The sequence below is a fragment of the Sturnus vulgaris genome, chromosome 5, assembly GCF_052056855.1.
Source record: "Sturnus vulgaris isolate bStuVul1 chromosome 5, bStuVul1.hap1, whole genome shotgun sequence".
NCBI lineage: Eukaryota > Metazoa > Chordata > Aves > Passeriformes > Sturnidae > Sturnus > Sturnus vulgaris.
Genome location: NC_142247.1, coordinates 16,375,736 through 16,389,458, shown reverse-complemented (window position 1 = coordinate 16,389,458; position 13,723 = coordinate 16,375,736). Strand labels below are relative to the sequence as shown.

General features: G+C 39.2%; 1 protein-coding gene across 1 annotated transcript in view; it reads right to left on the bottom strand.

Annotated features, from left to right (window-relative positions):
• Positions 1-454: 454 nt before the first annotated feature.
• The window catches only part of TRHDE (thyrotropin releasing hormone degrading enzyme), a 202,099-nt gene continuing 188,830 nt past the window's right edge, over positions 455-13,723 (bottom strand). The window contains exons 18-19 of the mRNA XM_014879363.2: positions 9,144-9,225; positions 455-7,321 (exon numbers count right to left, since the gene is read on the bottom strand). Coding sequence (XP_014734849.2) covers positions 7,178-7,321; positions 9,144-9,225 — 226 coding nt within the window. The 3' untranslated portion in view covers positions 455-7,177. The remainder of the gene's footprint in view (positions 7,322-9,143; positions 9,226-13,723) is intronic.

Genomic DNA, 13,723 nt, shown 5'->3' with positions numbered 1-13,723 from the left:
CATCTCCCTTCTATATGCAAAATATATCCTTTTCTGTAAAAAATGAAAAAGGAGACAGAGTAGTTGGCTTTATATAAATTTGTGATTTTAAATTCAGCAAAAACATATCACCATATACTGCACCTGAAATCTGTGCAGAAACAGGTTTCAACCTAAATTACTTTCCAGAAATACTAGTTCAGTCATATGCAGGAGCTTACAGTGAATATACATTAATTTGAAGCGCGTGATTAATCCCACAGACATCAGGGGGACTGCCTACAGATTTATATATATGGTTGAGTCTTGGTCATCACAGCCTCACATCCTGCCTTACATCCAACTGTTTTGCTGAGCTGAAGTTGTTTGAGTAAGATCTATAAATACAAATAACCAATGAATAACTTTTCAAAGCAAAATGTCCAGAACTAGAAGCTATACATGGATGTACACATGGTACATAGAAAGAGAAATGTGGTATCAAGCAATCATCTGTATTTTCTCTATATGAAAATGGCATTCTGATCTGACAAACAGACATTTATGTGAAAACATTGGTGAACTGTGTCTAAACAGTCAGTTTACATGACACCTCTTACACGACAAAAACCTGAATTCCAAAGAGTACAGATTCGCAAACTGACGGAAAAATATGTTCTTTTAATTACAGTATTCAGAATTAATCTAAGGTTGATACAGAATTAACACAGGGACTCATCCATTATAACCAGCATTAACAGCTGCAGGATGACTTCTTTTTGCTTAAGGTGTCAAAAGATCTTACATGTGGAGTCTTTTGGAAAAATAATGAAATTTATCATCAATCCTTTATTTCCAATAATATGATCCATTTACATAATTGATGTGTGTGAGAGAACCAGTTTATATTTATCTTCTGCAAAAATACAGCAATTGAACATCTTTCAGTAAAACATCAGACAGGGAGATACAATCTCTGTTTTTATAAGGCTATATGTTTCACCCACAGCAAAGCCTATTGTCTCTCAAACATAACAACAACATAGCAAAATTACATTTACACATATAATAAAGCTGTCTTTATACAGGATAGTTATACAATAATTACAATGATTTTTCCATTAGAAACGGTTAGAGTTTGCTTTTTCTTCACTGAGTGTCTAAGTCCAGGAAAGTCCATCTCTGCTGAAATAAATTGTTTGAAGGAAAAGAGAGGGTAGTAGCCACACTCTTCACAGTACAGTATTCTACAGTTCTCAAAAAATATTATAAAGCTTTATCACATTGGAACCAATCACAAAGTATTATTCTAATGAAAAGCCAAAGGAAAACGAAAAACATTTGTCATCCAATATGTGCTACTGAAACCTAGACACAAATATGTGAAACATCCTGTCCAGCAGCTGAGCTGCCACCTCCAGGGCTGTTTTGGGAGCAATGGGGTAGATCCTCAGCTGGAATTCACATCAGTCACTTCAATGGATCTACCTCACTGGGCACCAACAGAGGCTCTGTGGCCACACATGCTCCACCAGTTTGGCTGCAGATTATTTAGAAATTATAGAAACCAACGTATTGAGTGAAACGTATCACAAAGAACTGAGACTGCATCTTGGCTGCTGGCCTGGTCCATTGTACCATGGCTATTCTGATCAAGCAAATCCAAGTGACACCGTCCAGAAAACTCTGGGAAACTCTGGCAAGAGCCTCCTGGCTCATGACTGCCTGCTGCAGCACAGCCCCTCTGCTCTCTCAAAGCTGCTCACCTGTGCTCTCTACCAACACTCCTTTGATGTTCTTAGTAAATGGCACACATTAAATAAGCAAAGCATTCTGAAATCCTGTTTGGCAAGGTCACATTTACTTCGCTTGTTACAAATCAGTCAAATATAAATGCTTTTTCTTCTGAGAAATTACATTTGGTCTGACTCACAGCACTTCTCATATGTGTGATTCTCCTGAAAAGCATCTCAATGAAACTGGCTCCATATGTCTTTTAAATTCCAGCCCCAACTGTGTTACCATATTCTGAGACCAAGCTCAGAATCCTCCTCCACTGTCAGCACAGACACAAGACAGAGCTAAGTTTTACCAGATTCTTCAAAATATACTTGATTGTAAAATTCTGCTCGATGAGGGTGTGTGGCCTTACTTTGGTGAAAAATCCTTTCTCCCCTTCCTTCCTCCTGGAAACAAAATTACTCGTATCAGCATGGACTACTTGCTCAAGCCAGAGTGGTTTCACTGAGATTCAGAACTGGCATTAAGATTGGCAGAACCTTGTACAGTCACATGAGAAACAAGGTGGCCAATTTTTTACATTTTTGTATGCAAAAGGAGTGCAGCACAGTCACTGGTGCCATATAGGTTTCTGCAGGCAATTGATTGCTTTTTTTTGTCAGGTTTTTTGGGGGGTCTGTTTGTTTGTTTTGGTTTGGATTTTTTATGGTACGAGTACAGTTACTACTATTACTAGAATTATTACCACAAATAATTTTTAGTACATCTTTCCAACCCACTTGTTAGAAAAAAACCCCAAGAAACTCCTGGTACACTTTCAAATATTAACAAAATATTTGACTGTTCGAAAATCCTTCTGAAGAAGGGACACTATAATATTCTAGACCTTTACAAACGTTTTGGTCAGCACTTTTCAGCTGGGGTGACCAGAGCTCAGGGCTTACGTTTTTTTCTGGGCAGTGCAGGTTCATTAGCTGGACATTTGCTTTCTGCTGGCACAAGGAAATGACTTCCACCTCTGAAGACCACTCACAACCCATACTCAGCCAAGGGATCTTCTGTCTCTTCCATACAGCTGAAAGAAAGTTGGATGGAGCCTTTCTGCATTTCAGTGGTTCCCAGCTGCTGTCCTAAGCCAGGTGGTCTGGCAGCAGTGGCAGGTGATACAGACAGCAGCTTTCTGACTGTTCCATCCATAGCTGAGCAGACAGACAGACTCTCTCCAGGCTGCTCCATAGCTGGATGGTCCTTTTCCTCCTTCATGATCATACTGACACTGTGGCTATACATCCTGCTTAGGGCAGACAGCTGATATGGCGAGTACTCATAGAAAGAATGGTGCTAAGCTGTTTATACACATTAGTAGTTTTCAAACCCACATCCATTTTCCTCAAAGAGAAAGTTTCACATTTAACTCAAAGTCTATTTTCAGTATCATTTATGATCATGTGGACAACCAAAGCCTTTTAATGCAGGTAAATAAAGGCACCCTCCCCTGCAAATATTAGCTTTGCTTTATTCTATCCAAATAATTAGAATTTTATGGGAGAAGTATTTCTATAGGGGATTTTACACACACACACACTCACACACACACTCTTCATTTTTGATTACTTACTTCTAAAGACTTAATTGTATGGTTCAGGATCTTTGCTGTGAAAGCACCCTTCTACATCAGGGTATATTTCCTTTGGCACTCTAAAGATCAGTGAAATATCCATAACAGTCCAAAAACTACACAAAATTCACCTTCAGTTTCCAATGTAGTATCAGAATTCTTGCTATAGTCACTGAAAAGATAATCATAATCAAAGGTCACAAATTTAGATGCACTTGAGAAAACATAAAGTTTTTTTTTATCATAATAAATGTCCAAGTACTCCCAGTAATAGCAGAAATGACATGTCATTTCAGAAGAGTATTTTCACAGTGTTCTGCCCTCATCACTATTAGTAGCTACTACCATTTTAACAGCTATTAGCAGTGGATACATGAATAATTCCACCAGCTACAAAGTAAGGCCAGATACTTGTAGTGGACAATTTTATAAAAATACAATAGCTATTTAGTTATGCTGGCATAGAATCATTTCTATTCATATGTCTTCCTATATGATTTAGGAAGCCATATGAATTAATAACTACAAAGGATCCTGAGTCATACAAAGGCTGATCAGAGATTCTACCCTCATCGAACCATCATAAAATGACACCCATGTCCATGTCACACTACATTCACATTTTGCATGATCTCCTCTCACTAGAAAGGACAAAGTCAAACACTGGATTAGAAAATGCTGAAAAGTATGGAGTATTTGGCTTCCTAATCACAATCCAAATCATAAAAATGGACCAACTTTAGATATGGACAAGGGAAGAAAAAGACTGGTAAAAGAGACAGAAAGTCAATATGATAAATAGATTTTTCTAAGCAGATTGTATTAGAACTTTCCATGAGGAATCAACTATTCTTTAACACACAGCTGTGTGAAACTTCTAAAAATAAGGTTTCTAAGGACATGTAATAAAATGCAGGGTGTTTGAATATTGCAGAAAACAGTTATGGTTTTTTCAGATTTAATCCATTTAAATTTAATCCTGATTCAGTGTGAAAGAGCAAAATACAAACCATAAAAAATAAAATAATAGAGAATTATAATGGAAAGGCCAGTTCAACCTTAGAGCAATAATACTAACATTACTAGAATACAACAATTATAAGCAACACATCAATAGGTATGTATAATATATACATTTGGGACTTGATATCTGTGGTAGACCAGTTGCTCAAGGCCACTAAAATATCACTTTACATCCAACGCCAGCTAAATGTGCAAGAACTTCAATCCAAATAAGCAAGAGTGGAAATTTCTGTGCACTGTGCAAAATACACAGGCTAGAATGAACTTTTGACTTTGGAATATACTGTTATCAGTGGGAAGACCAGAAACTTTCATGTGCATCTTCCAAGGTATGTGGTTTAATCTGTGATTCTGGAAAAGTCATCAAAGACAATACTGAATAAAACTGTAAAGGGACAGACCATTTCACACTCTTCCATTCTCTGAAATCCTCCAAGCAATTCCTATTTGAGGGCTTGGCTTTCTGCACACTCTTTGGATTTTACAATTTTGGCCTTCATTACAGGGTAGAGGTTATATTAAATAGTATTTGGCTTGCTTTTTATTATTAAAAAAAAGTCTGCATGTGATTTTTCTCAGTAGAAATTAAAAATGTGATGCTACATACTGGCATTGAGGTTGAGTTTGGTCAACCGCATAAAATAATACTTTTCACTTTTAAATGCCTTTCATAAGAAGATATTCAAGTGCTTTGCTAACATTAGTCAAGCCTCACAACACCCCTGTGAGGTAGGTAAAATACAAAGGAGGAGGAGGATTTCACTCAGCTTTGACATGATAATGTCTCTGGGCAGCAGGTTCACTAGCACTGCAACATAGCACAAAGGTTTAGGGCTTACTATTATAAGGCAAAGAGTTAACAGTACAAGAGTACAGGATTCCCTCTTCTTTTGGTTATAAATGAGTCAAGCTAATGTGCTACACAGCACCAAGCAGCTGAACAAATGCCCACACAAGGATTTCATGCACCCAATCCACAAACAACACCTTCTGAAAGTAAAGGGCACACAATGACGGGCTCGAGATTGCTACAACAGCTTAGTTATGGGACGGGTCTGCTAGTTTTTGAGGAGCAGAATACCTTGGGAATGAGAGCCCAGAAAACAATACTGTCTCCACACAACTCTGAAAATATCTGAAGATGCTTGGGTTTGGTTCTTTTGAAACATTGATGTTTCAATTCACAACTTACTGGGGATAAGCAACTGCAAATGTAAAGTATGTTGGTAACTTCCATGCCTTGTGAGGGCAACAACCAGATAGAATGGCTGCTCTCTACTTTGGTGGGCCATGTGTTTCCAGTGTACATGGCCATGATGTGGCCAGATGGTTGGGATAGGTTGGGATGGAATAAAGAAACACTGCCCCACACCTACATTCTACTTCTGAAGCTGCTGCAATCTGACTCCTGAAAACTGTATTCTTGCAGATTTTTTTCCTCTACATTGTAGACACAAGAAAGTATTTGGCCCCCACCAGTTTTATCCTCAGCGTTTAGCTCCAGAGTGCAGACAGTCATTGTATAATTCCATTGTATCACTGATCTTTCAGATTAAGGATTGAGAAGAAACAACCATGATTAAGAAAAATGTCATTCATGAACAATAAGTCTATGTGAATTACAAGGGAACAGAAAGAAAACCGTATTCTCAGTATTAGTACAAATAAACACATGTACACCCCCCTCGCTATCTCCATATTTCACTTTTCAATGATGACACAAATAGTACATTCCATATTTGCAAAAGTATTGCCTATATAGAGAATCTGACCTGTCTATCACAATAAATCATTACAGAGACTGGTCTACCACATGCAAGACAGCCCTCTTGGCTAATTTTAAGTCTTGCATGCAAGATATTCTCCCTTTTTCCTAATTTTCATTTGAATCTGTTTATTTATAATACTTGTGCACTGTGAGCTACAAAACTTACTACTGGCACAGGCTGGGTGACCTGGGTGATCCACTGTGAGTGTCAGTGCCTTGCAAAGTCGCTGAGAAGACGTGGTTCATGGATTCTGTGATATTAATGCAAAGCTCCTGCCCCAGCACATGTTCACAGTTGAAACTACACTGTTTCACTGATCAGCACTGAACAAATGTATATGATTATAATGCAGTGATGATATCCTTCTCATTTTCTCTCTCTAACCCTGCTCTTGGCCCTTTTCTCTTTCTTCTCTCTCATATTCTGCTTATTTAAACATAGGAATATAGAGACTGCAGATACAACTGGTAACTGAAAAAATGAGCTGGCATCTTTGTAATCATTAAGAGACAATCTGAGTGGTAGACAAACTGGCATCAAGTGGGAAAGTTAATTTTACATCTCATACCGCCCCAAGCTGGAAGCCTTCTGCATTTCCTTTTCCTTGCTTTCCTTTTGTTCATTGAAATAGTGATTGTCGTAGAGTCTTTGTGCTTTGTATAATGCCCAACTTTGATGTAACCAGAACTCACATACAAAATGTGGCTGTTATACATAAGCATGCTAAAATACAGGCAGAGACAGTACAAGCATGCACAAAATAGTCTTTGAAGGATTTTTTGTTTGGTTTTTTTCTGACAATTACATGCACCACTTAATATCATGTTTGTTTGTGTACATTGAGGACTGGGTTTCACAAGCATTCATGATCTTCTCTTCTGAAAATCTTCTTGACAATTTCACAAGAGTTCAGTGTAAAAAGAAAAATCCACAATGAAAAGAACAATAAACAAAAAACCTTATCCCTGGAATCTGATCTTGTCTGCATTATTTTAATGTTGAACACCTTTAAAATGTCTCCTCTTCCTCTTGCAGTGAGTCATGTTAAATGATTGGCTAAAAAGACAAATTACTGTGTCAAGGATTTTCTTAGCCATTGGAACAGTTCTTCCTTATAAAGCCTTTGCCACCGCACATTGGCTTCCACTGTTTCCACAGCACGAGAGAAAGAGACAGCAGCTCCCCCTTCGTAACTCTTTATAAAGTTCTTCAGCTAGAAATACAAATTAACAGGTTAAATTTGCAGCAACTAAAGAAAGCAAATATTTCCAGTGCACACAAGTAAGTCAGCCATTTAGGACAAACTTCCACAATCAATGTAGAAGTAAATGCAGTATCAGGTAGAAAAGATTTAATAGGAAATGTATTAAGACAGCAAACTGTCAATTAGATGTGATGCAATTGCTTCACATTGCACTGGAAAATATTGATATGTCATTGCTGGATCACATTAATATATTTATCTCCTTCCTTCCTGCAGCTCAACTAGTGCACTGTGTACACGGCTGCTCTAAACTTTCATTTCTACCTAAGAAAGCAAAATGGGAGCACTGGAATTGCTTCTAATTAAGGTTTATATGCAAATATCAGCAGAAGGCAGCCCTGATGCCCTTTGGTTTTATCAAGCTTCAAAACATATTATTTTGATGTGCAGATCCCTTTTGGTTATATAACACAGGTCAGTTGCTGAAAAAAGGGAGGGATGGTCACAGTGAGAACAGAATGGCAAAATAGCAAGTGGGCATGCATTTGACAGTCTTTGAGTGCCTGAAACATACTCCTTCCCTTATGAGAAAACTTTGATCTTTTTTTCTGCAGACTGAAAAGTCTCTTGCTTTGTTCTTGTGTAGACTCAGAGTATAGCACCAGTGCCTGGATTATTTTAACCACTGGTGCTGGCAGGATTTCAATTGTTGTTGTTCTTTCCAAGTGAGAATTGCAAGGCTGATCTGCACAACAGATTTCAGGTTATGCTGACCTCTACAAAATTAGATGGTTTTAGCAACACTTATGAATAACTAGTTAATTTTTTTTTCCAGGTGACACCAAATTCACCTCAGTTTCTAAATTCTGACTTCCAGCAACATCTCTGTGCCTGGGCACAAAACTGAAAAGGTTGATTCTACAACTGTCTCATTCCCATCACAGTTAAAAGCATGAAAGGGACCTGGAAATCAAAATCAGACTTCACCTATCTCTGGACTTTTTATACCAAAATGTTTACAATACCAGTTTCTTTTAGTGAAGTATAACCAGGCAGCTTACCAATCCTATCATGAAAGTGAAAACTAAGAGCACAGAAGGCTTTCTTGTGCAGGGTCACTCCCACCTGGGGGGAGGAAACCTAAGCTACTGAGGCCACTAGACTTGAGTGCAAACAAATGGTTGGATGCAAAACATCAGAGCACAATCAGAGTTCAAGAATGGCGGTTGTTCTGCATAAGAATCACTGTGTCCATTTGGAGCAGCACAGAGTGGGTGCTAAACAGGGTGTAGCACAATGCACAACTACCTCAGTCAGGACAGATATTAAGTTTAAATGAGAAATCTTTCCCATGAAAGTAAGAAGAACAAATTATTGTGGTGTCATTTGGCCAGTATATTTGGTTAGCAGATTTTCTCACATGGAAAATACCGTGAGAAAGAAAAAAAACAGAGAACACAGTGGCAGCTTCTACTTTCAACACTGATATTTTCAAGGACTGCCCTCTGCAGCATACACTAATGAAGACAGAATCATCTCATCTTCAGTTTCTCATCCAATAGCCAAGAGAAAAAGACAAACCTTCATATCCAGCCAAGCACAAAGAAATGCCTGCACTATCCCCCTCCTGACACCACCCCTGCACACTTGTGTGCTTTTATGATCTGTTCCTCATCCTTGTGCTGCCCAGCAGGTTGGTCCTGCTCAGGCAGTTGGGCCTTCGACTGCAGCAGAGAGAACAGAGCTTCAGAACAACTGTATAATTGTTCCTGCCTTACTCCTTCCTTGCAATGAATACAGTCTCATATGACAAAAGTAATTTAAAAATTACCTCTCTTAGTTCTCCTTCAGTATTGAGGAATTCTGTGACCCCACTGACAAGCTTTGAATTCATAAATAATGCTTCTCCATACCTGTATGGGCAAAAAGAAGATGCACAGAGAGTTACTGCAAGAGCCAGTTCAACTGAAAATAGAAAGTAATCTTCTTTAAGCAAAGGAGAAGGCATAGGACTGATTTTGGGGGATCAAGGGAATAGCACTGGAACTGGGAACTGGTATTTCAGGCTAAAAATCTAGACTGAGACGGTCTTCTAGGCTGAAATGTTTGTAATTATTAAGTCAGATGCTATTAAGCAGAATGGGTTTAACTACAGGCACAGATGACTGCTCCAGAAGAGGAGAGGTCCAAACCACCTCCCACTTAATGGAACAGAGTAGACAGAGGGGGGACCTCATGACAGTCTACAGCTTCCTCATGAGGGGAAAAGGAGAGACACTGATCTCTTCTCTGTGGTGACCAGTGACAGGAACAGAGGGAAAGGCCTGAAGTTGTGTCAGGGGAGGTTTAGGTTGGATAGCAGGAAAGGGATCTTCACTCAGAGTGTGGTTGGGCACTGGAACAGGCTGCCCAGGAAAGTGCTGAAAGTACCAACCCTGCCTGAGTTGAAGCAATGTTTAGACAATGCTCTTGGGCACATGGTGTGACTCTTGGGAATGGTGATGTGCAGGGCCAGGAGTTGGACTCAGTGATCCTTGTGGATCCCTTCCAACTCAGCTTATTCTGTGATTCTGTAAAATACAGCTCAAAATACAGGTGCCAATGAAGGAGCAAAGCAGAAACTATGGAGAATTATTCTGAGGAACCCTTCAAGATGTGCCATTAAATCAGACTTTTTGATGTGCTGCAGCCTTCTCTGCATTTTTTATTCATACACCTCATCTACATTACAAATGGCCTCTCAAAAACTGAACTGAATCAAATTTTCTTGTTCCAGTACCTGATAATTAAAATAAATAATGCTGATAGGAATAATAGTACTAAAATAGTCCCCTGGGCCATTACGTAGCATTTCAAAGAACCAACCTGGATTGAAAATTTGAAAGCTTGGGCAAGAAATATTTAAAGGATATGCAGAAGCAACCAGCAATGACCTTTGGCAGGCAGTTGCTTTGAGACTGGCCATTCAAATCCTCCTGTTCACTTGTTTTTCCACAATACTTTTTTTCAATACTCCAAATGAAGCACTACATCACTACTGACCAGATCACTCCTTAAGTTTTACATTTCATGTTGGAATAGTTTGTGGGGTTTGTTGTTTTGGGGCTTGGGATTTTTTCAGTCTCCAGCATGAAGAGTATAATTCCATTGAAAACCAGAAGTAAGTCAAGTTAGATGTCATTCAGCATAGTAAAAGGCACTTGACAAATAGTTATCCTTATCTATATCTGCATATATGTCCAAAGCAGTATCTAGCTAATCTGAACATGAGGGATTTTAAAACAGGGAATCCAGATCTCCTGTCAGACATGTGTAAGTATTACCAATAAACTTGACTGAAATTATGTTCATCTGGGGGAAAAATTCAATTCAGCGTCCACTTTTACAGACTGATTTATAGAAAGACTTCAAAATGCAAAGTGAAACGAACTAGCACAGTCACAGCTCTCTGTTCTGCTTCTGTTAATCCCAAATTGATTACCCTTAAATGCTTAGGTACTCTAAGCCACAGTTCTTTCAAAGGGGAGAGAGAAAGAAAAGGACAGCCAAAGCAATAGGTATAGAAAGATGGGGAGGGAAGAGAACTAGGATCTCTTTGAGAAGATCATGTTTTAGGGAAGGTATATGCTATATTACTTGTTATCTTGAGCTCTTGTGAGGAAAAATGCTGTTAGAGGTATCAAAAATCCCACTCCCTGACCACTAATAAATGAATTATTCATGGCTGTTTCAGCAAATACATCTCTTTTCCCAAAATTTCAGTCACACTGGCATATACAGACATCCAGAGGCAAACTGGGGGAAGTAGGGATTTCATGGCACTTTAAGCACGTTTAGACTTTCTAACAAAGCCTTTTATTATTAGAGTCTCAGACATAATTGACTGTTTGGAAAACTGGAAGCTCCTCTTGATAGGGTATTTTGACAAGGTTACCAATCCACTTCAGACAAGCAACCTCATAAAAACAGCTGCAGAGATTTTATTTTTCTTACAGTCTACTGTAGCCACCAAAGTGCAAACAAGAAGTAATAGAATTCCTTCCACAAAAAATGATACATTCATGCATACCTGTGCTGATTACTGCCCATTATGTATACTTAGTAAAAAGTCAGCCATTTTCAGCAGTTTATATAGAAGCTCTGCTGGCAAAAAAAGCTAGAAAAGTCACCTTCCAAAATAGTATTTTGCAGGTGTGAAACATAAGAATAAATAGGAAAAGTGTTTGGTCTTACAAGTGTCAGTCTTCTCACCATTCACAGGAAAGACAATGGCACCCCAGAACCAGGGCTTTACATGCCTGAACTTCCTGGAAACATTCTGGAGACACAGACTCTCCACTGCACCTTTTCCTCTGTGGATGTAAACCCTCAAGAGCCCCACATTTGTACAGGCTTTGCACTTGTGCAGTCTCTAGAGGCAGCATAGTCCATTTACTTTGGACAGATATAAATGCCTTCCCAAATGCTGACAAATGATCCAGCACTTGAGAATGAAGGAATTCTTATAGGCAGCTGATGTATTAAATTTTCACACACAGACATACGTGCTCACAGGATGAAAATGCTTTAGGAGACAAGGTAGTGCATGCTCAGGTAACATGAAGTCAAGCAGAGTATTTTCAATTCTCCTTTTCAGAGTTGTGGCAGTCTTAGTCCCTTTCTTTCATACTAAAGACTAGTTAGGCACCTCCATTTTTAAGTCACCTGTGTAAATTATATGAGTGACTTTGAAGACTTTCTACATCATCAGTATATTCTGGACAATGCAAATACAAGCATACATAAAAATATGAAGGATTAACAATATTTTGTGTCAATTCTTACTCCTTGACATGCAATGTTTAAAAGTAAGAGGAAATAGAGTTATAATTTAATCCCTTTCAGCTATTTTACTTTACTATCTGAAACATCAACACTTTTCATACTGAATTAAATGGAAAATACCACTGAGATATCACCTTATTAAATTAATGTTCCATACAAAGTATTTTCATTTTGAATCAAATTAAATAATAAATTATAATTGTAGAAAAAGGATGCCTTGGGACAAAGTCTACTTGAATCATAGAATCCTAGAATGGCTGGAATTGGAAATATCATCCAGTTCCAATTCCCCTGCTATGGGCAGGGACACCTTTCACTAGATCAGGTTCCCCAAAGTCCTATCCTACAACACCTCACAACCCTCATAGTAAAGGAATTCTTCCTATTATCTAACCTAAACCTGCTCTCCTTCAGTTTGTAGCCTTTTTCCCTTGTCTTATCACTACATGCCCTTGTAAAAGGCCTCTTCAGCCTTTCCTGTAAGGACCCTTTGGGTACTGGAAGGTGCTATAAGGTCTCCCCAGAGCCTTCTCTTCCCCAGGCTGTATATTCCCAACTCTCTCAACCTGTCTCCATAGGTCAGATATTCCAGCAATCATATCACCTTTGTGACCGTCCTCAGCACTTGCTCCAAGAAGTGCATGTTCTTCTTGAACCATAATTCCACAATAAAGCTTATATTTTAAAAATGCAGTGGTGTGGTGAGCTCAAATCAGAAGCCTAATCATAGGATCATGGAACATTAAGGGATTAGAATGAACCTCAAGGACCATCCAGTCCCAACCCCCCCCCCCCACCTCCATGTGCAGGGACACCTCCTGCTAGACCAGGTTGCTCAAGGCCTTATCCAACATTCCTTTGAACCTTTCCAGGGGATGGAGTATTCACAACCTCCTTGGACAACCAGTTCCAGTGTCTCACCACCCTCACAATAAAAAATTTCTTCCTAATATCTAACTTATTTCTTCTATTTGTACCCATTCCTCCTTGTCCTATTACTACAATTCCTGATGAAGACTCCCCCTCTGGCTTCATGGACACTGGAATGTTGCTATTAGGTCTCCATGCAACCTTCTCTTCTCTAGGCTGAACAGGAGGACCAAATTCCTCAGCCTGTCCTTGTAGGGGACATGCTCCAGTCCTCTTCCCAACTTTATGGCCTTCCTCTGGACTTGCTGCAGCAGTTCCATGTCCTTCATACTCTGGGGACACTTGAACAGCACACAGCACTGCAAGTGAGGTTTTACTTCAGCAGAGTAGAGGGACAGAATCCCCTGCCTTGAACTGCTGGCCACACTGCTTTGGAGGCAGCCCAGGGTTGGCTTTCTGGGCTGTGAGTGCCAGGTCATGTTGAGTTTTTCATCAACCATCACCTCCAAGTCCTGCTCTGCAGGGCTGCTCTCAAATCATTTCTCTGCCCAGCCTGTAGGACCTTGCATGCTACCATGTCACTGTTTCACTGAACACTTAAGGGGCAAGGTACTAATCAGACTGATTCTACTCTCAAAGTCTCATCTAAAAGGTTCTAATCTATGATTACAAAACGTTATTTGCAATATATAACACGTATGTACAGCCTGCATTAAC